The 25,509-nt window shown below is 38.6% G+C and overlaps 4 protein-coding genes across 4 annotated transcripts; 3 read left to right on the top strand and 1 right to left on the bottom strand.

The window, feature by feature from the left end:
- The first annotated feature begins 2,797 nt into the window (after positions 1-2,797).
- On the top strand, positions 2,798-4,927 carry LOC136347930 (heat shock 70 kDa protein cognate 4-like). Its single transcript, XM_066298356.1, has 2 exons — positions 2,798-3,108; positions 3,165-4,927. Exons 1-2 carry the CDS (start codon positions 2,883-2,885, stop codon positions 4,811-4,813), a joined length of 1,875 nt encoding a protein of 624 aa, XP_066154453.1. The 5' UTR covers positions 2,798-2,882; the 3' UTR covers positions 4,814-4,927.
- Positions 4,928-5,992: 1,065 nt separating this feature from the next.
- On the top strand, positions 5,993-19,823 carry Grd (Glycine receptor). The gene is made up of 11 exons (XM_066298369.1): positions 5,993-6,108; positions 14,212-14,399; positions 14,449-14,516; positions 15,203-15,426; positions 16,929-17,011; positions 17,592-17,771; positions 18,138-18,290; positions 18,347-18,480; positions 18,533-18,655; positions 18,957-19,197; positions 19,374-19,823. The coding sequence occupies exons 2-11, from the start codon at positions 14,222-14,224 to the stop codon at positions 19,541-19,543; spliced, it is 1,554 nt and encodes a 517-aa protein (XP_066154466.1). The 5' UTR covers positions 5,993-6,108; positions 14,212-14,221; the 3' UTR covers positions 19,544-19,823.
- A 255-nt stretch (positions 19,824-20,078) lies between these two features.
- On the top strand, positions 20,079-22,451 carry Tfb1 (transcription factor B1). Its single transcript, XM_066298362.1, has 8 exons — positions 20,079-20,408; positions 20,456-20,794; positions 20,846-21,047; positions 21,099-21,330; positions 21,533-21,727; positions 21,783-22,011; positions 22,059-22,234; positions 22,294-22,451. Exons 1-8 carry the CDS (start codon positions 20,255-20,257, stop codon positions 22,408-22,410), a joined length of 1,644 nt encoding a protein of 547 aa, XP_066154459.1. The 5' UTR covers positions 20,079-20,254; the 3' UTR covers positions 22,411-22,451.
- Positions 22,452-23,105: 654 nt separating this feature from the next.
- Positions 23,106-24,538, bottom strand: LOC136347952 (uncharacterized). Its single transcript, XM_066298395.1, has 4 exons — positions 24,129-24,538; positions 23,825-24,066; positions 23,527-23,767; positions 23,106-23,476 (listed from the first exon to the last, which is right to left on the bottom strand). The coding sequence occupies exons 1-4, from the start codon at positions 24,356-24,358 to the stop codon at positions 23,242-23,244; spliced, it is 948 nt and encodes a 315-aa protein (XP_066154492.1). The 5' UTR covers positions 24,359-24,538; the 3' UTR covers positions 23,106-23,241.
- Between the last annotated feature and the right edge of the window lie 971 nt (positions 24,539-25,509).

A 25,509-nucleotide genomic window follows, 5' to 3' on the forward strand; every position in this document is an offset into this window, starting at 1 on the left:
ATTCGAAATTTTTGAGGTGTTTCAGAAAACACGATATTTCAGAGATTCCACTATGATTCTCATTTAAACCTTTCTTGCCTGCATGAGAATTTTTTTGTCATCATCGCCCTTTGTTATTTATTTGCTGAAGACGAGTGGCACGATAACTGCGAAATTATTAAAAGCATATCTGATACTTGTATATTTTTATCGATTTCTAAAATAGAAAATCCTTCAGTTTCTCTAAATAGCGCGCAACTTATGAAACATTTTGAAATTTTGAAAATTCCTACGATCCAGAATTGTACTAGGAACCGGCGGAGAACGCCTGAGTTACTTGGTTAATACCTGATTTTTCCGATCACGCTTTTCTGGATAATTACAGGAAGAATGCTTCCAGAAAACCTAGTGAAATACATGGAAACAATCCCTCTCGGACGTCCCCAAAACCCTTGAAACAGCAGTGAAAAATTTGTGAATTGGGACACTTCCATTCCTGGATGCCTCGAAATTCCGCCTCTTAGTTGAGCATCAAATCCGAAGAAATTCATTAAATTTTGGGTAGTTCTAAGCAATTTAATCGTACTAAAAAAAATTAAAATTGACCTTTAAAGCGCTCCTCTTTACTATAAATTCATTATTTATTATTTGTAGATTATCTTAAATTATCTTTGTTACAAAACACAAATATCATAATTCTAGGAATGCTTTCATGGATCCATCAGATAGTGCGTCTCGGTTACTGAGTAAAAAGTACTATTTATATTATCGAACTTATCGTCAAGTTTTCTCTGTACATAAACCACTTTAATCTGCAACAATATACAGGGCGGTCTAGAAAACCGACATCGACGATCAGGTGCCCTAATCGTCTTGCCGCATTACGGTATTCATTCACGATATACAGGGTGTAACTTAAGTGATGTCATCAATTTGAAGGGGCGATTCCTTGTCATATTTTATGACAAAATGTTCGTATAAACATGTGTCCTAACTTGCGTCATTTTCGAGATACAGGGTGTCAAAGTATTATTAAAGACTCGAGTTTTTATTAATAGCAATAATTTTATCATCCATCATTTCATCAAGTTTATAAACAATTTGCTGGTGACATCGTTACAATTATCATTGCGCGATACTGTCCAACTTCAGTGACTTTTTCAAGAATCATGATATGGCTCCTGATAACTGGCGCTGGTACTGTGGGCCAAGTACATTCACCCTTTGGGCCATTTTTCTTTTAGAAACATTAAGAAAATGACCTCCAGTAGTAATGATGGACAGAGTCTGCACCTAAGTCCTACACAACCGATCCAAAATACCCAGATGAGAAGCCTGTACCTTTGAAGGTGGGTGAGCTCGTGATTTTTCCAATAAAGGGCTTACACAGAGATCCCAAATACTTCCCCAATCCAGAGAAATTCGATCCGGATAGATTCTCTGATAAAAACAAGGACAAAATCGTCCCACACTCTTATATACCCTTCGGATCTGGACCGAGGAATTGCATTGGATACAGATTCGCTATGTTGGAAGCTAAGGTTTGTTTGTATTATTTACTCTTAAGTTTCCAAATAGTTTCCATTAAAAAGACAAAAATTCCATTGAAAATAAGCAAAGCGGCCTTGCAACATACGGCTGAATGAGGTTTCTGGTTGGGATTCAAACGTATAAGGCTATAGGGATACAGAACATGCTGTGTATTCCAAATTGAGTTCAATGTATACTTTATCAAGTAAACGATGTTTCAGTATGCTCTTGTGAAACATTGATTTCCTCGAAGCAGCCGACTTAAAGTTGTCTAAAAGCTGGACTTGAGATCCAGGACTGAGGTTCCATGAAAATCCGAACTGATCGTGAATAAGCTCTTTCAGAATCACTGGATAAATCGGCCCACCGGAGTTTTTGAGCGACCAGAACTGACCTTAATTAGGGATGCGAGTTGACCCGTATTTGTAAAATATTTATGAAGTTTTAATTAGAAGACCTTAAGGCCGTGGGGCTAAGATTCAGTTTCTGTCATCTTATTAGGGACAGTATAGCGGGGTTTTCAATCAGCATGATCATCTATGTTCTACATCTGTGGTTTGTTACAATTTCATAAGAAATTTTGGGAGATATTAAACAGTATTTTAATAGTTAGTTTCCTGGGGAAGCAGTGGCGTAGATGACTTCATTTAGGGATAAATAGATTGTCAAAACTTCAAAGTATGTGTGTGAGGCATTTATCCAACCGCGGGAAAAAGCCATGAGATCCATTTTCTCGTTTTCCAGGCATCGAATTCAACTTGGAACTGGCCCAGGTAACTGCCAAACTTCTGGATTGGCTTTGCTGAAAGTCGCGGGGGTTTCATCTAGATCGTTGATGAATTTTAGTGTTAGTTATGGTAAAAAAATCTTTGGCACCAGTGAAAATCGGTAGTTAAAGAGCGGACTTCGGGCGGGGATTGGTATTGATCCATAGAAACTGCAAAAGTACTAACTGATGTTTGAGATTAAACTTGAAATACAAGGAAATGAGATTATTGACGTCGGAAGGTTTTAGGTATCGTCTTCGCCCATAAAGCCTTTGCGTCTTCGTCCTGAAACCAATTACTCGTCTCTTCTTGTACTTTTCAGAGGCAGAGGATCCGTTTTTAGCTTCCTAAGTCCCTGAAAGTATCTAAAAAGTCAATAAAACGCTTCTTAGAGTATTCATACGTGTTTTAGTGAAATAAAGTCTCAAAGTACACAACAAAGCTCCCTTGAAAAATTATAAACTAATCAACATCTATTAATAAACTTACCTTATCAGTAAACTAAGTAATCTTATCAACTTGATTCTATGTATTCGCAAATTTTCAAAAACACGAGCAGAAGCACAATTTCTTTGTTAAAATTTAGACATTTTTTCCGAATTCTCCATGGGCAAATCTTTGAATAGCATAATACCAGCGGTTGGTATAGACTTGGGTACAACCTTTTCAGGGGTTGCAGTGTACCGCAACGGACATTGCTTTATGATCCCCAACGACCTGGGAGATATCCTGACTCCATCGTCCGTTTTCTATCAGCCAGAAAATGATAAAGTGTTGATTGGGGATATAGCTAATGATTTGGGTGTGGCTAGAGTTACTAACTTAATTTTCGGTAAGTAAATTCGACGATTTAAAGTTACTTAATTTCAAGTCACTGCTGGAATTTAGATAACAAAAGGATTATCGGACGGAAATATGAAGACGTCTATGTACAGGAAGTAAAAAATTCCTCTAAGTACGCATTTCAAATTAGAAAAGGAGAAAATGACGGCGTAGAAATAGAGCTGAGACACAATCAAGCAACTATACGAAAAACGCCTGAAGAAGTTAGCTCTGAGGTGCTCAAATATCTGAAAAACTCTGCCTCAATATTTCTTAGAGGTGAAGTCACCGAGGCAGTAATTTCAGTTCCTGCCTACTTCAGCAATGCTCAGAGGAAAGCTACAAGGAGAGCCGCAGAGCTGGCAGGTTTGAGAGTGTTGAAACTGATTACTGAGCCTGTAGCTGCAGCTGTTCACTACGCGCAAGACCGAATCGATACAGCAGCCACACTTCTTGTCTTCGATTTCGGAGGAGGAACTCTGGATGTTTCCATAATTGATATAGATGAGAGGAAATTTTGTGTAAAAAGCGTGGAAGGGAACACTTATTTGGGAGGTCAAGATATCGATGATGTGGTTTTCGATCATTTTCAGTCTAGCGTTCTGAAAGAGCTCAAGACTACAACCATTAATGAGGGATATTTAAGGAGAATCAGGAAGTTGAGCACAAAGATGAAAAAAAGGTTATCTTTTCTCCAAGAATTTTCTTTTGGTTTGGATTACATTGCAGGTCCTTCAACTCCAGATGTGATCCTATCGATGACTCGAGACCAATTGGAACATGCCACCAGGCACTTCCTATTGCAAGCTCAAAAACTCATAGAAAAATGCCTTGAAGGTGCTGGACTTACCAAAGACGACATCACTGATGTACTCCTCGTAGGAGGCTCCTCGAGAATCCCTAAAGTGCAGGAAATGATAAGAACCTTCTTCGATACAAGCCGGATACGTACTGATGTCAAACTGGATGAAGCTGTGACCCTAGGAGCAGCCCTGCAGGCAGCACTACTGAAAAGTAAGCACGAGGAACTGGAAAAATATCAAATTTCCGAAGTAACCCCATTGGATCTTGGTGTTGCCCAGGATATGGATTTGATGTTACCTCTGATAAAGAAAAACTCACCAATTCCTATAACTTCAGAACCATATTTATTCACTACCAATGGGAACAATCAGCATTCGGCAGTTATTGAAATTTACGAAGGGCAGAGGAAAAACTGCAAATTCAATAATTTGTTAGGAACTTTCGAGCTCCACAATCTGCCCCTTGCTACTGCTGGTAGTGTTGTTTGTGACATCAGGTTTAAAATGAATGAAGACGGAATTTTGGAAGTTGAAGCGAGGGAAATTTCAGGGGAGACAACGAGCAGATTAGTGCTCACTTTGGGCGAGTTCCGGCTCTGCGACAGAAAGATCAGAGATGCTGAAGAACAGGCTGAAGCATATAAAAAAGACGATGAATTATTCGAGAAGTTTGTTCATTATCTTTGGAGAGTCAGGGACATTTGCCTGCACATAGATTATAATTTGTCCATGATATATTGTTTATCCGACAAGGCCTTCGTGTCCTCGGAGTGTGATAGCTTCATGCATGCCTTGTATCAGTTCAAATTCCAGGACCTGGAAAAGCTCAAAGCACGGTATCAGGCATTCAAAAAGTCAGTGGAGCCTACTATTAAGATATTTTTTGAAATCGACATGTCAGACGACTTGTGATATTGTGATAGCTAATACTATTGACTAAATAAGGAAAGTTGTATAAGATTAAGTTTATTTGTTTGTTGTAAAAGATATAGAATAAAATAATAAAAAGAATTATAGAATAAAGGAGATGGCCCAGACAAACAAAAAAATTTGCCTTTTGAGAGTAGATTTTCTCTGTCTTTCAGGCGTTAAAAAATCATATTTTTCAGTGATATTTGAATATTTTCAAAATTCACATGAAATTTTAGTGAGTGTAAGCAAGAGGCAATTACGCGAAGGATCAGTGCGAGGGAGACAGGCTATCGTTTCCCCTTCCATTGTCAACGATCAGCTAGCGTCGTTGACTCGCACGCAGTACACCTTCATCCGTGGAGGGGTGTAGTTCTACTTGATTTTGGAGGATAAAAATTACGCGAGCACATTCAAATTTTAATGAGTTTTTCGAGAATAAACACCACGATAAATTTTAATATAGCTTTACTCCCACAAACGCCACAGTACAAATGGCATTTTTAGAACGCATCAATTGGAAAACAAGCCCTTTTTGACATGCCTCCCTCGCCGTTATCAATCACCCAATTGCTTCTTAGTTGCACTCATTAAAAGTCCATGTACGCAGCAGGTACTCTAAATCGACTTCTATTAATTTACGAGATACAGAGAACATGAGAAAGCAGCTGGTTAAGCCATTCCTCCGATGGACAGAAATCCGACGCTAGATTTTTCCAAATGGGAAATCCTGTATATTTAGACATTTGTGGATTACGCTGTTCCGAAGAAGCAACTTTCCAATAGTCCGGCTTCCTGCTTCTATATGTTTTTGCGATATTCAAGGCTTTATGGATAGAAGCGCTTAAAAACTAGTTTTCGGGTATTTACTGCCATTTTTCACATGAAAAGCGCCTCATATTTGGAATCTCCAATTTTTTCATCATTTACACAACCCATCCAGAGCGCTCTGCAATCAATCCTCAGTATCAAAGCAATTATTGTCCAATAAAACTTATCATTCCGGGATACAATTATCCAGCCATGAAATCAGACACGATGCACAAGAGTTTCATAATTCATCCAGGAAAATTCTCCTGATTGCGACCGCCCACCGTTTTCCAGAAGTGCCATCCACTCTGGATGCGCGCAAATACCGCAACTCTTCTTCGGCTCTCCATCATTCCACCATTTAGTCGCGACTCGAACTCTGGATTTTCCATCGCTTCCATCGGGAACAAGTTTCAAGTGGCGAAAGTTGGCGGCGCGACTTGATTAAACCAACGAAAGTCCCCTAATGACTTTCTAAACTTACATAGGTAAGTAAGAAAGCTTATTCACTGGTGAGGTAGAGTTTGGAATTTTTCTGGAAAAATTCGATGTCGCGGGAACTCGAAAGGTTCCTCAAACATCCAGAATGCTTTAACGGGAAGTTATCGGACGAGCTATCGACAGGAGTTTCAAGGGAAATAAAATTGTTTGATTTCTGGAGGAAAAACTCTGAAATTCGATTGTCAAGGAATTCAATGAAACGTGTGGCTTTTTACTCTCAATTCCGAGACAGTCAATTTCGAGCCGATAATGTACGTGCTTCACAAAAACACTACGTAATGTGGAGCTTCTTCAAGGGAATTTACAGGGAATAAGTTGAACGTTAAATTTTATTCTGTTAACAAGTCATTCGACGTATTCGGATCAAGGACAGCAATTAAGAAAGGGGGAAAAACGAGCCTAATTACTGTTGCTAATAATGACGAAAAAGTCTAATCTTGGACTGTGCAAATCATAAAAGTGCCTGGACTCCTCGCAAATTGTCTCTAAGGGTAATGGACATAAAACTGGAAATACATAAATAAAAACTGGATGATGGAGGCTGGAGAAAAAGACAATCTGGAGCAATTCAATTTAACTGGAAGAATGCAAGAATTGGCTGATGGATATCTCTAACTTCGACTTGAACGCTTACAAGCTCCCATAAATGCCAAATATTCGCTTTTAGGGGAAAAAATTTGACCTATCGATCAACTGTTTCAGAACTTTAACGTTTTCTATTATTTGTATTTCGCAGTCTTTGCTCGGGGTAAACTTTGAACTACAGCTATTAACCCAGTTTTCGTGTGTACCAACAATTTTAAAAACAAATAGAAAGATTTTTGCACAGCTGGAAGCAAATTTGCGCCCACTTTTTCATATGAAATCAAGCGAAATTTGTTAAATTTCCACGTAAACGGGCACGCGAACTTGAGAAAGGGGATTTATAGGTAGTTTTCTTGCGCTCGCTTTTTTTTCCGGTCTGCGAATTCTTTAAGTTTGTCAAATTATGTCATTTGTCTCATTAAAGATTCTTGAGACTTCCACGAAATATTCTCGAATTTCGTTTTTACCGAAAAATGCCTCAGTTCTCAAAGAAGTTTCTTAATAACCACCACGTAGGCCGAGTGCCCCATAAGGGTACGTCAAAAATTCTGGTGAATCTGTGGATGATTTTAAGAAAAAATGTTCATATCAACGCGGGTCTGTTCCGCTTCCTGTCTAAAATTTAGGGCCATAAAAAATTATTGTTTTTTTACTTTTTCCCTTAATAAGTCCGTTTTGACATTAAATATTTTTATGGAAATTGGGGAGTGTAAAATAGCTGTAGAGACACATTTTTTAAGGGCGAAACAACGTTTTTAACTTCACCAGCGGCGTCCCCATTGACGCGCCCCTGGACGTTTTAAACGGAAGATATAGTACGCCATTGGTTAAAGAAAAAAGAAAAATCCGAATGCCTCATGTTTCTGCAAAAAAGGGCCTCTTGGATATTTTTCAATAACGCTAATCGCTTTCATGGAAATCAAGAGAATTGCTACTGCAATGGTAAATTCAAAGACTCACCGAAAAAAATCGAAAAGATTTTCTCAGGTTAGTTTTAAAATTACTCAACATATCCATACCCAAATCTCAAGGTCTTTGGGATTGCTGTGTTGCCCATCCTTCTGGGTCTGGAAATATCTCCCGATTGTCTCGGAAATTTCTCAAATTGCGGACGAGTTCTCTAGTCGGTTTTCAACCTGCGCTAAAGTTTCCAAGAGCTTTCCGACATCACTCCCAGCTTTTTTTTTAACAAATCCTTAACTTATTTTCAAATTAATTAACATCGCAATTTGTATTTACATTTGTCTCTCAGCTGCTGCTTAAATTTCTCAAATAATGCCCAATTTCTTAAAGATTCCTATGAATTCCCACGAACGTGGCTCAAGTTGCACATTGCGTGCTACCTTGCCCACTTTCGCACACCAACCAGGAAGCTGTGAGGAAGACAAATTTATTAATTAAAATATCTTTATCTCGCTTTCGAAGTGGCCTCTTCATACAATCCGCTTCTTAGTGAGTGTTCACAAGCTTAGGGGTACTGTAAGTGTTGTTCCTGTAATTAGACCAACGCCTCACGCACATTCCCCGTTTAACTTAAGCAGAAAACCTTATTACATTTTCTTTTTTTTTTTTTTTATTTAGAATGTTGTCAGACGCCGTGGAAATGCAACAATTAACCACGAGGAAATTTACCACTTTTATGCTTTTTCTTAGGGCATGTCTGAAGATGGTGAGAGGGAATTGAATATTCTTTGGCTTAAAAGGCCTTTTATCTCTGTGCATTTTATCCTAGAAATATTTATGGCTGAAAAGTTATAAGCTTTAAGCCTTCGCTGTAAACTTAATATAATTTCAGATATTGAAATGTATTGAATCCCAGAAAATTCCCATTTTAGCGCTATTTTCCTTGCTACAATTGCTTTCGCTTCAATCGCCTTCAACGCGGCACTATTTCTGGATCTCAAGAACTGTCCATTCATAAAAAACAGTGTCATTCCTCTTACACGGGTTAAGCTTAATAATCCGTCATTATTTTATTATTTATTTTATATTATATGTTATTTTTATTTCGTTATATTATCATTTTCATTGAGCTATAATGCGTAAATACCAATGGTCTGATTACCATTACCTTCTATTTCTAAAATCGTATTTTCCGTATAAAAATGTTTATTATCCAATACCATAAACTAGTGTTATGGCCGTATTTAATAACATAAAGAATATACGAAATGTCCATAAACCCCAGTTCGCTGGGGTTTGTCTCTGGGCTTTTCATGATAATACAGCGGGATGCAATTATGTTAATTATTGCCTTTATGGAATGATTTTCAGCCCTATTTAACTGTTTTCGCCAGGAAGATCTTCTCTTTGGATGCGGGACCCGTAAGCCAGTATGAGGACGTTGACTGTTTGATCTGCTTATCACTAAAGTTTGAACCACTTGCCGGAATTTCCAGGGAGTTTCTTCAGCAAAAACCAGCGACGGCAGACTACTCAGTGAAGTCCCTTTAGCACGGCTCGATACACACGTGGACCCTGACTTAAAATCAATTAAAAAATATCCTTGGAACTAGAGACGCGTCAGTGGCATCTCAGCAATGACTTCCTAAGACATGCGATTTTTGCAAAAACGTGGCAATTTTCAGCAAATTATCGACACACCATTGAAGGCCTACGCTAATGGCCTCTCGGGAGTAGCTTATGCCTGCAACTACTAAAAAATACCTTGGAAACGGGAGAAAATCCAGAGGCGTATCGCCCGGACTCAGTCGACTCAAAACGGGAACTTCCAGTTTTTTTTTAAGCAGAGATAAGCAATTATTTCCACGGAAAACTTCCCAATAATTCCTGCACGGATTGAAAATGATCTCAATATCAAAAAATAGTTCGTTCGATCAGGCATAAGATATTTGGCCGAACTGAAATTTTCAGCAATTTTTCGAAGCCTAAATCGATCAGCTACGCCAGTGATGCTCCGTGGAAGGGCTTGTTTTTTGAACCTTTATAAAAAAATTCCAACACACAAACGTGTAGGTACCCAGAAACTCTAATTTTCTTATCTAGGTCGACGGCACGTAACGAGCCCTTTGCACCGATTTCATCGTTGGTTCTCGTGAATACTCGAGAGAGAAACTTATTAAATAAACATTCGATGCTTTATATTTTATATGAAAATTGTTGCCAAATTCCAACAGTAACGAGAAAATCACGAAATTGGCGATAAGTGCCAAGCAGGATCTTACAATTAAAAATTTTAATCAGTATCTCTTAATGCCAGTTCATTTTCCCTAAAAATAAACGGTAATGAATATTCATGATCCAGAATAATAAAAATTACTCAATGAGATCCCCGTTTAATCCGATTGACCCATTAGGTACGAAAGACTTAATCGAAAATAGAATATGGTGAGACATCCTCCAAACATGTTCACGAGCGCTTTTCTGATTGATGCTCCCCAGAAAAACAGATAGAGGCTCTAATGGAAAAGCAAGAGCGGTTAAGAGAGGATACGTGTTATCGACTCCTTTTTTATTTGACATACTTAGGTATCGCAGGAAGTCCATTCTAAACAGGACAGATCCATTAAATCGGTTCTTAGAGCTACATTGAAACCGAGTTGTTTGCAAAGATTGAGACTGGATGGTTGACCAGAGTTTAAAGCTTATTTAGTTTCCGAAAAGTTTCTTTAAGGCTATGAGTTCGTCACAAAAACCTATGTCTTTGTCATGCTTAAGAGGAATGTTTCTTATATGAGTTCGTGACATTGCACTGCTCCATTTCCGCTCTAATTACAGGATAATCCTCTCCCTTAATTCCCTTTTTTAGGGATGAGAAATACGGACCTATCGATTCGAACTTTTCTTGCCCTACTGAGAATTCCTCGTTAGAAGTCTGTGGAAATTCTTTCCATTTGAAATTCAAACTTTCCTGGAAGCCCAAGTCCAACCAAATAATAAATGACTTTTGTATATGAATAATATAATATTTGCTTAATAGGGTTCTCACCCTCTAGCAGAATACACAAAACGTCCTCGATCCTCTCCTTCAATATAGCAATTGAATGGAAATTGAATTTAGAGAGTCCTCTATTATACAATAGTCTATTTCTTTCATTATTTGCACTTGGAAGTTTTCCAGTGGCATGCAAACATTCCAGGTTTTTGTCCAATTGATTTATTGTTTCCACGTTACTCTGATGATTTTCCAAAGTGAGATTCAGCATCGCTCTGCTCATTATCTCTACGTGCTCATCCTCATTACTCCAAATAATATTTGCGACGTGTTATTTCATTCGCGGAATTAATAATCCAGTCTAGCAGCGACGCATGCAATCAAATGCTTCCCTTTAATCATTACGACAAATGCTGTGTTGTATCCTGCAATTTATCTCTGATATACAGAAGTTTCTTGGAAATCCGTACAGTTCTTTCCGTGACTTAAACAGACACAAAACTTATATTGACTCAAACTTTGCAGGAATAAACTGAAGGCAGGATGAGATTTATAGCCTTCCATCCATAAGCTCACTCCATAAAAGCTCACACGTGCAAGAAGGAAGGTGAAGTGCCGTATTGGTTTTAGTGGTTGGCCATGTGCCACTCTTTGGCTTCCTGAGCAGTGTACATTCGTAATAACATTTATCTTTATGGGTTCAATATATATACATATATATATATATATATATATATATATATATTCTTTTATTGGGGCCATGGTACAAGACAAAACGTACACGATTTTAAATGTTGGTTTTTGCATAAACGATATTTAAAGGAATTTTTGGAAATTTTGTGATGTGTGATGTCTCCAAGTACGCGTAGGTACCGGGGCACAGACATTCAAGGATAAAAAATGTCGGAATTTCCCCCTCTCTCCCAAAAATGAGAGGCATTCCAGGGACCCCTTAATGGATTTGAGGGCTTCAAGTCCGGGGTGTGAGTAAACAAATTGGGAAACGGATTGGATGTTAACATAGATAGACGACAGTTTTTTTTAATTTTCGGTTTTCAAACTGTTAATGACACTGGAGGAAACCTTGGGGGAACTGAGGCTACTATCGTACAATACCAGCAAAAAAATAGTACTTCGACTGCTGCAACTTGTGAGCAGTACCAGAGTCCCAAGTCGTTGCGCACCTGCCTATATTGGTCAAGTAGCTCGCTGCTTCTAAGACTCGTGCAATTTTTTAATGAGGCCATGGCTGACCTGGAGGCACTACCTTAAGGCACCACCCAAAGAAGTGGTACCGCTTAAATCAGGAAAAGGGACAATAGCTGTGCTTCGATTGCCGCAAGTTCGCGGTGATACCGAGTGTTCGCCACGGAGTGGCGATTTACAGAGACAATTAGCAACTTTAGAAGAAATTTTAAAGGTTTCTGCATCCAACACGTGCCAATGTTCGGATAGATTTTCGACGGGTTTAAGGCGTGAACAAAACTACAAAATCGGCACAATGAGAAACGATACGGATATCCGAAATGCGGACCGCAAATTACGAATTTAAGTTAAATTAATGGAACATCAAACCCAAATAAATTCTAAAATGTATCCAGATTTTTTGCCTTTATTGGCACATAAATAATTACATGACATAACCATATTTTAATGGTTGTCTAGGCGAGAATTCGCATATTAAAACAGAAAATTTTAATATAAATGATTTCCATATACGTGCCAGAAGCGATAACATTATATATGCCCATTTCTGGAAAGGAAATATATTTATGCCACGTGGAAATATATCAAAGATTTTCTATCTATACCAATGGAAATTGGAAGGACTATTTGTCATTCTTTAGCGTTAACTTGTGGATTTTGATGCGAGCAACCGGGGAATAATCAACTCCCCAATTGATGGAAATCCCTCCGTGGAAACATTGCTCCCGCTAAACCAGTCCCTTGCTTCCAACCCTCACCTACACCACGTTCAAAAAGGAATAAAAACTTGCAATTTTGGACTTTTTTACAAAGTAAAATTTTCCTTTGGAAAGCTCCTGGAAAGGCGGAACCAACTCCCCTACGGGGTTTGATTGGTATCCAGGACCTGACAGCAGGCTACGACTAGGAACTTCGCTACTGCCAGAAAATTGCCTTCAGTGTTGGAGATTAACTTTACCATGAGAAATGGTGTTGAACTCATGGAAAGTGTCTTGTCCCGTGAAACACGCGTAGTGAAACGATATAGCGAGAATATTTCCAGGTTTTACTCCACCAACTCTTACAAGGCCTTCAAGGGCGCCCGGATAATTTGGCAATTAGAGTGATTATTAATTTCTATAACACGTATTGGGGAAATCCCATGGCAATTAGCCATGTTTTTACTGCTTTATTAGCGGATATCGATAACACAATATTCAGCAAAAAACGTGCGCCCTTATGAATTTTTAACGACACATTGAGGGAGTTTTCAACCATGCTTTTAATGGCCATATCATGTTCAAACACCGTGTTCACACAGGGCTTAAAAGAGTGATTAATGGCTGCTTTATAGGCGAATTAAGTGTTTGAATATAAACAATTTTAAGTGCCGTTTGCAACGATAAATCATGGAGACATGGAGAAAAAATTCAAATCACATCAACGGTTCGTGTTACGCAATCTTCCTTATAGATAACTATATTTCATAAGCTTAAGTTTGCCTCCAAGACAAATACATATATGAAATAACCCGATTTGCTCAAAATGAGGATATCAAGGGGAATTAGGATTGGGCCGTCTGAACAGCTGCTCTGGAATATGAGTGGTGAAGCTCAAAAACAGCTTTTGTTAAAAGGCATAATCAGTTGATATCAGCAACGGAACTACATCTGCAATTTACTTATCACCATAACTTTACTGATTTCCGAAAAGTTTTCATTTACACAAGTCAGGTTCAGACAAGTTTAATTGGTTCATTTCCCTATACTTAATTATCGTCTTTACTACTTCTGCCCCAATTAACAACGAAGAACTTTCAAATTGTCGAAAGCTTTTAATTCAGCTCTGGAGCATTTAATTGACGAGGTTTTGTGCCGGGCTGATTGTCTTTCAAACGATTCAATATACAGGGAAACATCGGTGAATAAAAATATTCGGTGCTTTCCTGAAAGATGGGAAAACGTGGCAACGTCGGGACATTCACACTCAGTGTACGCGGCGCTGGTTGTCTGGCTACTAAGCATTGATGTAGCTCGCGCTGTTGCCAGACTTTTTTATGATTTGCTGTAGAGCATGTAAAGTTTACGAACTTCTGGCTCTCACCATTCCAATTTAGAAATTACTCCTTCGTAATAAATACTTCCCTCGTGCTCCAATCGAACAGGGAAGAAAGTCGAAGGTTTTTTCTTTGGTTCAGACGGGGGATCTCTTAAGACTGAATATACGAAAATTGGAAAATTCTCTGAAAAAAGTCATGCTGACTGTGTAGTTCTATAGCAAGGGGACATTTGACAGTGTACTTTACCAGAATACTTTACCTACAGAAGCTGAATGAAAATTTATGCACTCCCAAACCTCATCGCCTTAATATGATTCTCCGGACTCAACAGAAATTTTGCTACTGACTGTCAAAACTCCTTTCCAGCTTTTCAAATATGCGCTCCAGAGCCCTTCTCGGCTTGCTATTATTCTTATTCCACTTGAAGGTCAGCTTCTTGGTATCCCTGAGAAAATCCTCAAGTTTGCCCCAGAAAAACAACCATCAAAATATATCCATTTTGCTGGACAGTTTGCTGAGAGGCTACGACAACAGCATTCGACCAAACTTTGGAGGTAAGCTGCTTAGTTCTGCCCAAAAAGCTGACGCTAACGTATGTTTCAGGACCTCCAGCTGTTATCGAAGTGGATATAATGGTGAGGAGCATGGGACCAATATCGGAAATGGACATGGTAAGTCGTTAAAATTGCAATAAATTTACCTTAACCAGTAAGGATCAAATGACTGGGAAAAACGAAACGATAAATACGCAAAATCGCAGTGAAAAGTTACTGAGCTGGATGATTGCTTCTGCATGTTTTAACCCGAATCAAGAACATTGAGCCTGAAAGATATTAATCTGGCACATTTGCTGGGTCTTTCTGCTTATCTTTAAGCTGAGATTTATTTGACACGGAGGATTATTACTTCCATTTCAAAATTTGGTGAAGAAACCAAGAAATTTTCCTTTTATCCTATTTGTATGTTTTCTGCAGAGCTAACATGTTGGATTTGAAGGAAGTTTAAGCGATTTCGCATCAGTGAGTTCATTACTATGATGAATAGGAAATTTCCTGTATTCATAGTTGAGATGCGGAAATTCCCATACGCCTTTCAACTAAAACGCACTTTCCTTATAATAAATTCAATATACATTCTGCACTTGAGGATTACAATGAACACCTCATCACCTGAAATTCGCGAAGGTATATTTGGCAACGGTGCAGTATTCCCGCTTAAACGAGTGTGCAGCTGAGCGGTGTCTGCGAGGCCACAAACAATGTCCCACTGTTGTCGGCTTTAATTTATTTTTTATTATCTGGTGCCCGCAATTTAAATGAAATTATGCAGCGATTCCGGCTTATCTGTGGCTTTCCAGACATACTCCATGGACTGCTATTTCCGGCAATCCTGGATCGACAGACGGCTGTCCTTTTCTGGACACGATAACGACACCCTCGCCTTGAGCATTACAATGCTGGAACGCATCTGGAAGCCCGACACATACTTCTATAATGGAAAACAGTCCTATCTACATACAATTACGACTCCTAATCAGTTCGTCAGATTGTATCATGATGGACGAGTGCTTTATTCCTCCAGGTAAGAACATTTCCAGAGACTCTTTGTTAAATGAATTTTCGTGGCAGCGTTCGATTCAACGAGCACGAGTCCTCTTAAGTCAGGGACTGTTCCAGCTGTTTAAAGGTGTCTTCCAGGACTTCTTTATGCAACAATTTCCACATAAAATTCGAGTCAATGATGGAATTAAAAGTCATGCCGTGGTGACATTGATTCAGCAATGTAAGCGATCTGAAATTAGTTTGCTGACTATGGAAGGGTCCACACGGACTGAAGATAAAGGGAGCCGGGAGGCTTATCCAACCTGTTTCTAACTTTAATTAAAGCTGTTTGACGTTTTACACTTCCATTTTAATCAACCCGCATAGTTCTTTCAAGTTATATTAAACTGAGGCCCGGAAAGAGAATCAAAGTTGTTGCTTTACTAGATTACCAAACATGTTCTACTACAGGAGCTTTTTCCCTGGATGCAAAGACTCTGCCTTTTTCGACTCTGGAATGGAACTTTATGGGGGAAATTAAATTATTATTGGCCGTATCCACTTACAACCCCAAGTTTGACACTAATATCGTAATCTAGGAAACCTGAATGAAATTTGTCAGGGCAAGTTTGCAGGAAATCTTGCAGGCAGGAAATATTTACAATCCGATTAGGGGCGATAGTATGATCTTTAATATGCGAAGTTGGATACTGGTAATTAACGTCGCTGACATGGGCTGCAAACATGCTTTAATCATCAGAACTGCAAGGCGTAAATAAGGGTGCTGAAAATGTTGGCAAAAGTCATGAAATAAGTTCCTAGAAATACATCAAATGAATTGCTTCACTAAATCAACATTTAATTAAACGAAATTTAATTTAATTAATATTTAATTAAACGCAGTTTAATTTAATTACAATTTAATTTATTTTTAAGTAAATTAGACAACATTAACGAAGGGAATTTATAGTATTCGTGAATTAATGAAGCTAGTACTAATAGAAGGGAAAACAACAACAGCGAGAGGAAAGATTTTGAACAGACCGAGAAAGTAAAAGGACGAAATTAAGGAGAATTATGCAGGGATGGGTCGGGAAGTACATTTTGAAAAATACATTCATTGATATATACAGAGAGCGAGCAAAATGGAGGGAAAATAAATTGAATGCAATCTCAGAGAAATAGAGTCGATGATGGTAAGAGATCCCTGAGCGAGAAAAAATAAAACACACTGTGCAAATGATTTAAAGAGCGAAAAACTCGAAGAAAAAAAGGCACAAGCTGAATAGCGGGAAAACTCAGAGAAAATCTCACCCAGCAATTCATGTTCCAGTTTATGAGATGCTGACGCCATTTGAAATTTTACTGTGACTTCTTGCAGGATCATACGATTTCAACTTAAAAATTTTTTTTTTTTTTTGGTGACCGCCCTTGACCAATGTCCCTCGAACGAGCTATGCAGGGTCAAAAAATGATGCGAGTTGGCCGAGCATAATAAGAAATTACATTGGAACGATTCAAACTTCAGCTCTAATGTTTCAGATTGACGATCAAAGCCGGCTGTCCGATGAACTTGGAAGATTTCCCGATGGATATTCAGAGATGTCCTTTGAAGTTCGGCTCATGTAAGTTGTAGAAACCGCAATTTTACGGGGTTGAATATATTATTTTCTCATTAAAAGTCGGTCAATACTAGATGGTAATAGATAAGCCTTGCATTAGGCTTGTCGCGACTAATTATCGCATCTGCTGGCTCTATACATCGAATGAATTAAAGATTGATTCAGTTCAAACATATGTGGATACATTAAATTCTATTCAGCTTTGTCCGGATCCCATGATATCTCAGTTTCGTTGATGTTAAAAAATCAAAGATGATTTGATGATTGATAATTAATTAACGATAAGCAATAACGGGAAAATTGATTTTCCTGTATTGTTTGAAACACCTTTTCAGCCCTAAAAAGCTCCTATAGAATGAATCCCTATTAAGGGCTTTGAAATCCGACGAGAAGAGAATATTCGTTTCATAACGAAGGTCGTTAGAGTTCCCTCCCCCTTTAAAAAGGGATCTGGCAATAATCCAATCTTAATAATTGTGTTAATCTTTGTAAATTGCACGCTCGGAAAGTTCTTGTCGTTTCCCGCTTTTTCAAGAGATGCAAATGAATTTCATATCTAAATACTAATTGAAAAATATCGCAGTTGGATATACGAAGAAGGACGTCCTGTACCGATGGAACTCGGCCCGACAAGTGGCCATTGCCGAGGACATGAAGTTGTCCCAATTCGACCTCATCGATACCCCCGCAGGAAACCAGACCTACACCAGCAGCCCCAAGGAGACCCTTCCTAAGCGATTGGAGGCTTTCAGCACACCTCTAGGTACCCAGCAATAACAATTTAATTCAATTCGGCTTTAATGTTAAACCTGGCACATCCTACAGTAACCCCCGGATTAGGCCTTTTCTTTGAGTGTCCCTAGTTAGTATGCAAATGAGGAGCGTTTTAGCTGATTGCCTCAGATTTTCCTCTCTATGAATATGATTGATGCTGCTATTTAATCACATACATGAAAACTTCCACTTGACCACTGTCCGTTAAATCGACAATCGAGTTAATGACGTCAGGAGGCGGTACAAATGCCCTTAATTCGCTTTAATTCGAATCGGGCCTGATAATTATTTGATCGGCTCACATCCGGAGATGTGCCCCAAAATTCGATTTATTTATTTTTTTATTTTTTGTAAGATGAGTACTCGATGCTGCTGGTCAGTTTCCATCTGCAAAGACACATGGGAAATTTCCTGATTCAAGTCTATGGGCCATGCGTGCTTCTGGTGGTTCTATCGTGGGTCTCTTTCTGGTTGAACCGAGAAGCTACTGCTGACAGGGTGTCTTTGGGTAACATGAAGGGCTATTAGAAGCTACTCCTGTATCCTTAATGATTGGATTTTCAGGTATCACCACCGTACTCACGATGACTTTCTTAGGTCTGGAAGCCAGGAAAGATCTCCCTAAAGTCTCCTATCCCACGGCACTGGATTACTTCGTCTTCCTGTCGTTCTCCTTCATATTCGCTACCATAATCCAGGTGAGAGTTCGAATATCTCTGTGATTTACTAAAGTCTATTCGTTACTTTCAGTTCGCAATAGTCCACTACTTCACAAAATATGGCTCTGGAGAGTGTTATTTTAGTGCAGATTTGAGTTCTGATGATGAATCAGATGTTGAGGAAGATGACTGGCGGACGTGCGAAAAGATCGTTGTAAGATATTGAAATTTGGATATTTACAAACGTCGATCGATCCATTTGTCGGCAGCTTTAATTTTTTTTTATGTTCATGAAAAATTCCTGGATCAAAACAAAAATTTAGACAATGTTTAAAATTTTAAAAGGCTCGAAATTCCTTTAGATCATAAGAAAATTTGCGTTGAAACAGCAATTTAAATGTTACGCCACCGCCTTTTTGCATTTGAATTTTTTGTTTTTACTGTCAATAAGCCTTGAAACTTCCATTATAGAAAACCAAAGCTCTCTCTATATGTTCCTCTTATTCCATTTGCAGCATTCAGGGGAAGGCGCCCTGCACATAACATCGTCCCCAGTCCATCACATCCATCCAACAAATCCCACTTTCATTGAAATCATCCCTTTAAATCCCTATGCAACTCTTCCTGTCAAAACCAGGAGACCTTCCACACCATGGGGCTCTTTCGCCAACCATTGTTTCAGACGGGACAGCTACCATCAGCAAGATGTTCATGTAAATAGCAGTGTAATACGCAGAAGATCCATTGCGATACCAAGTAAGGGAAGGAAGAAACTGGATGTTTTTAAAAATTCGCCATAAAGACGTAATTTACATATTTTCAGAGAAATTAAAAACAATTTTTTTGGAAAAAAAAACAGCAGAAAAATATAAATTTTTTCAAGTCTTTTCAGTCTCCGTGAAATTTTCTGATAATTTTAGTATTTTTTCCAGACAATGCCTGCCGAAAAAAAAAGAAAAGAACACCCAGATTCAACTCTGTATCCAAAATAGATCGAGCCTCAAGGGTGGTATTCCCAATGTTCTTCGTTACCATAAACTTGTTTTACTGGTACGCCTACCTCCTGAGGACACATAGAATAGAAAATGTTGGTTACTCATAGAATTTAACATTTTAATGATAGTAAGGGGTGATCGCGAAAATGCAGAAAATACGTCCAATGGGTTGAATTAAAAAAATGTCAAGAAATTGGGGGTTTTTAGTAAGATTCTGTTGTCTCTTAGACTAGCATTGAAACTGTGATAAGGTTCAGTTATGTTTTTTCTGATTTGTAATTTTTTTTTCTTTCTGAAATTTTAGGTCGTAGAAACCAGGAATATGAACAATTTAATTTAAGTAGAAGTAGGCACAAAGCACACTTAAATTCAATTTTAATGTGATACTAGGTACAAACGAAAATTCACAGGGTCTAATAAATTGTGTTTGAAATATGGTCTTGTAATTGCCTTTAGCTCCAAATCGATTTAAAGCGGTGGAATACTAATATGTATGTGGTGAAAATTTATAGGAATTAATTTTTTTCCCAAGTTTTTTATTGTTTACAAGAAAAGTTATCTTTCTACATTGTCTACATAATGTATTGAGCTACGACTATAATCGATATTGTATAAATTATCATATCGCTGAAGATCGCATCTCTACTGTTAAGTGAGGTTAGGTTGGACCTCTGTTTCCACAGTTTTCGTGTTGTTTTCCTGATTTTCAAAATTGTCTTAAAAATTCCTATTTGAAGCTCAAAAGTAGCCAGATATGAGTCTTTGCCCTAGAAAACTAGATATTTAAACTCTCCACCTCAGTCGTTGTCAATTACACCATGTCCACCTCCAGTGAGGACGTCCTGGTTCAAGTCTCAAGTGTCCGGTACAAAAAAGGTGATGGGACGCTTTTTCTCATGGACCAACGATTAATTTGGATGGTAGAGAATAGAGACACTGTAGCAGTCTCTCATGCTTATGCTGATATTAAGTGTAAGCCTCCATAAATAAATTTCTAGCTCTAGTTTGATGATCTGTAGCCCAAAAAATCTCCCCTGAGGGTAAAGCCAAAGTGCAGCTTCAAGTTGTTTTGCATAATGGTGTGTCCTCTACTTTCCACTTTTCAAACAAAAGTGGATTACCAGCACAACTATCTGATAGGGATCGCGTTAAGGACATGTTGCAGACTCTACTTCCTAAGTTTAAGCGAAAAGTAGATAAGGAGTTGGAAGAGAAAAACAAGATGTTGTCAAGCAATCCCACTTTGTTGCAGCTTTATAAGGATTTGGTAATGACTGAGGTGGTTTCGTCTGAAGAATTTTGGATGCAACATGCACAGCAATATACCCAGAAAAGAAAGCAGACAAACCAGGAGATTGGTAATTGTAATGAAGTAGAGGGAGTATAGTGAAAAACTTCTGTTGCATTAGGGGTATCTGGGGCCTTCTTGGCAGACATTAAACCGCAAACAGATGGTTGTAATGGTTTAAAATACAATATTACTCCAGATATAATTGAATGCATCTTTAAAACTTATCCAGCAGTTAAGAAAAAGTACATTGAAAATGTGCCAAATAAGCTAAGTGAAGCTCAATTTTGGACAAAATTTTTCCAGTCCCATTACTTTCATCGGTACATCTTTTGTAAGAATTTGAAATCCAAGGTAATAGCTTTTGATTTTAGTGATAGGAAGTATGCAGAAAATAAAGACCTCTTTACTGAATGTGGAAAGATTGATGATCAGGAAATGAAGAAAGATATTCAGGCAGGGGTTAAAGATCCTCTGGTAAATCTTACAGAATTTGAGGATAAAACTTTGGGTGAGGGGTATGGAACAGGTGCAGAAAAGCCACTCAGTACTGTTGGTACTGTTAGTCAAGCCATGATCAAAAGATTCAATCAGCATTCCATCATGGTATGTTTCAATATATTAGGCAATAATGATGCATTATTTCTAACTAAAACTATGAAAATATGGCTACATGGTTAATGGTATTTGGTAATCTTGAATTGTTATTCTTCTGTTGGTTTTATATGGCACGTATCAACCATCATAAATTAACATTTACAATTGAGTGTTATTATGTTACCTTTATTGTACCTATTATTGTCTTAAGGTAATGAAAGCTTCAAAGAACAAAGTAAATGAAAATATTGGAGATGTTCCTCAAACTTCGACAGAAAATTTAAAAAAAGAAACACCTGAAGAGCCTGTAAACAAAAAGAAAAAGATACTAGAAAAAATTACATACGACGATTTAGAGGACAACGAAAATGCCACAAACGGAAACGTTCATTTAAATCTGTCTAAGGTGGTCTTAATGTTGTCACTTTCGAAAATTTTCATAGACTTCTAATCATTCTTAGGTGGAGCGTTACTTGCATGGCCCTATGCCCGATTCGGTAACCGAGTACATAAGCCCTAGTGAAGCCTCGCAAATGATGCGAAACGTAATTGTTGAGGCCAGGCAATGGCAGGCCCGTCCTCACATGCCTAACTATGGCTTAGTACCCCCTTCGGCAGCCACTCAAGCCCTGGGAGACTTATCACCAGGCGGAGCTCTAATGAGGGGCTTTCAGGAGCAATCTTTGGCTCGTAAGTTTGCTACTAAATCATGAGCTTTATTGCATTGATTTGTTCAGAACTAGTGCCGCCACACATCGAAAAGGAAGTCCGTAATTTATACTTGGCTCTGTGTGAACTCTTGGGGCACTTTTGGAAGTGTTTTCCTCCTACTTCTGGTAATAGTGAGCAGAAGCTGGTGAAAATGAACGAGGCTTTGCAGCGATTTCAGACGGCCAAACTTAAACCCTTTGAGGTAAGACCGTTTTCATGATATTTATTACTGGTGTATGTTTATAGGATATTTAACTGCAGGATAAGCTGATCCGCGAACTTACTCCTCTATCGCAGCACCTTACCAAGCATTTAAACCAGCTCTTAAACGCCGCTTACCAGAAATATGCCAACTGGCAAAAAGTGAAGTCCAGATAGTAATTAAAAATAAAATGAAGCGTTTTTTGTGTATAAACAAATTTTGTTGTTTTGCTTTTGCGGACATAAAAACTAGTGGCGCTATCTGTGTGTAAGATCGTTAATATATTTTTTCAGGGCCTCTTCAGTCCCCTTACACCAGAGGGCGACATAGATTCTGCTTCGCAAGTTTATTGATTGAATTGATAAAGTTTAAAAATCCTGACAAAACTTGAAATTTATTTCATTAGTCTCAAATTTCCCTGCAAAATTATAAAAATATTGATAAAATAAATTCTAAAGTTTTCATTAATGCCTTAGAACCTAATTAAGATTTTTTCTTAATGTTTTTTGAACTTGGATCGACGGTATCTCGAGAACTAACGTCGAAGAATGCCTGTTATACTTATAAACCTCAATAAATCTTGAAAAGGAGGTCGTGATATTTCTCAGTTTTCAAGCATTGTGGATGACTTTATGCCAAATTCATGATTTTGAAAGTGCTTTTTCAGTGGTTTACGTTATGCCCTCTGTTCGCTGTAAAGCCGACTTTACCTTCGACGTGGTGTGTTAATCGATTTTTCAGCCTTCATCCCCAATAAAGGGCTCTCATCACATCGATATTTCTCGCTAGGCTAAGCGTTCTCATGCAGAGGCCCCCATTGTATATTTCCCATTTCTAGAAAAATACATCAAAAAACCCAAATCAAACGCAATTTTTTAAAAAATAGATTCTTATTTTATTTGGAAATCTTCAGAACTGCAAATGTCATCATACTAAATTATACGCAAAATTACATCACAACTTAATTAAATCTTAATAATTAAAAAAATAAATAAATTATCGCTACGTTAATCATAATAAAAATAATCAGGCTCATCATAATATCTAACTTTCTGCGTCCTCTGCAAAGGCCTCCTCACATCCAACTCCACGTAATCATCCACATGTCCATCTGATCTCCTATATCTAAGATCAGAATCCACATATCTTGGATCCTCGTAGATTGTTATGTGGTGCTTCGGCGGGGGGGGAGGTAATGGTCTGTAAGGCAAGGGGGGATAGTAAGGGGGCAATGGTGGCGGGCTGAAATTTAGGATTTTTAGTCAGGATTTTTGAGGTAGGTACGTACTTACTGCACGTAGTTGTCTTCGGCGTATCTATGCCCTCCCTCATAGGCGTTCCCCAGATTCCGCCTGGCCAACGCCTCTTTTCCATCATAATAGTTGTTTCTGTTGTAATTCCTGTTGTTTCCATGCCCCTTCTCGAACCTTCCAGCATTATCGTATAAACCATGTTTAGCCTGTTCATTTGCAAAATCTGAACTATCATATTTGCCCCCGCCTTGCCGGTGTTGGCCCACATCCCCATAAGATTCTGTTTTATGAATTTATCCTCAAATCAAAGTTTGGTTGTTTTGTGGTTGAAACTCACGTTTGTAATTTTTTTGTTCGATCTGATCCGCCTGATCGCTTCCATCGTCGAAAAAACTCGTGTTGCTGCCGCTTTCATCTTTGTGGTAACTGTTGGTAAACCCGGTTCGATGGTGGCCCTTGTGGTGGGCCACCTTAGAGGCCAGGTTTCCGGCTTGGTCCGCTCCGTTCTGATGAAAGTTTTCTTTCTGGTAGTTGTTGGAGTCTTCGAAGGCTTTTTTGTTTGATGCTAGTTCTCCAAATCTGGAATATTGCGGGTCGGTTTAACGCAGAGAATTTCGCTGGGCTTTACCATATGGACTTACTTGCCGAAATCCTGAGCTTCGATGAGCTTCTGTTCTTGGTCCTTATTGAATCCGTCTTCCTTCTCGTAGTTCGCTGTTCCCTTGTGGAACTTGACGTCCTCCAGGTTTTCATTTTGCGCCTCTCCTTGGCTTTTCGACACTCCGGCTTTAATAAGAATTCCACTGTCACTTGAATTTACACCCAGGACCAGAACGTGCGACACCAAGAAGAGGAGCGTTAGCAGACTCATATCCCAACCACCGCGGACGTTCAGGTGAAGAGTCGGCTTCAAAATACCAAAATAAATTTCGGATCTTCAGCTTTTATACTAGGTCATTGTTATTTCGGCCTTCTTCAAACAATTACGTTTAATATCCTGTAAAGTATAAGATTTTTACGGTCTAATCAGTCATGGAGTGTCGTGCTTCGCAGAATAAAGGTCCTTAAAATTGCAGAGTAATGTTTCCATTATCAGCTGGCGCTTTTTTCTTTGATAATCGCGCAGATTCGGTCCCAGGGAAATCCCCCTTCACGACTCTTCACCTTCACCGTTTGGAGTGCGGTCCTGCGTAATTATGTATTTGAACTAATCGAGGTACTAATGAATCTATAGAAAATCTAATTATGAAGCGCTTGGTAGACGCCTTTCTGCCCACCATTATAGACTTCTTTTGCCTTCTGCCTTCTCAATTTCTTTCCCGGATTTCCCAATTTGAGCCAACTTCAGCATAATTAACATTAAGTGGTTTACTGTTAAAGCGAATTAGGCACGGCAATTTAATCGGGCGTATGTTAGCAGGCATGTGAATGTCACGAACTCTTGGGCTTAAGGTCACTGGATGCAAGAAATATGTTAATCGCAATGAAAGGTCGAAATCTATAGTAAATCATCTGTGGCCCTGGATTTCTACTAGGAAGACCCTGCATATTTAGCGCAATATGTTCCCTACATTTGGATTATAAATGCGTTGAAATTTCCAGTCTGTGCTGGTGATTAATAAAGCCAGAGCATGTCAGTAACATTCGTGCTTCACCTCTGAGCTAAAGTTACATGAATTATCAAAAACTTATTACTGGAATAAAATTCCGTTGTCTGCATTATCGAGTCTCTCAGCGAGTAACCGCATGGAGACATTAAGGGTGTTCCACGCCATCCCTAATTTAATCATTTAGTCAAACACGTTCTGGAATCAAGCCACACAGGAGTCAACTTTCTGGAAAGGTGTCGGAAGATCCACGGTTATAATTAATCCACTTAAGATGTTTAGCGGAACGTCGCAAACAATGTCGTCTGAATATTCGTCGGGGTATCAAATTTAAGTCGGTTTCAGTTTGGATAGAGATGAACTTCATTTGCTTTGACGGTCTACAATCTGGGTTCGCACTTAGCCATGCATATGA

The sequence above is a fragment of the Euwallacea fornicatus genome, chromosome 30 (genome assembly GCF_040115645.1).
Source record: "Euwallacea fornicatus isolate EFF26 chromosome 30, ASM4011564v1, whole genome shotgun sequence".
Classification (NCBI taxonomy): Eukaryota; Metazoa; Arthropoda; class Insecta; order Coleoptera; family Curculionidae; genus Euwallacea; species Euwallacea fornicatus.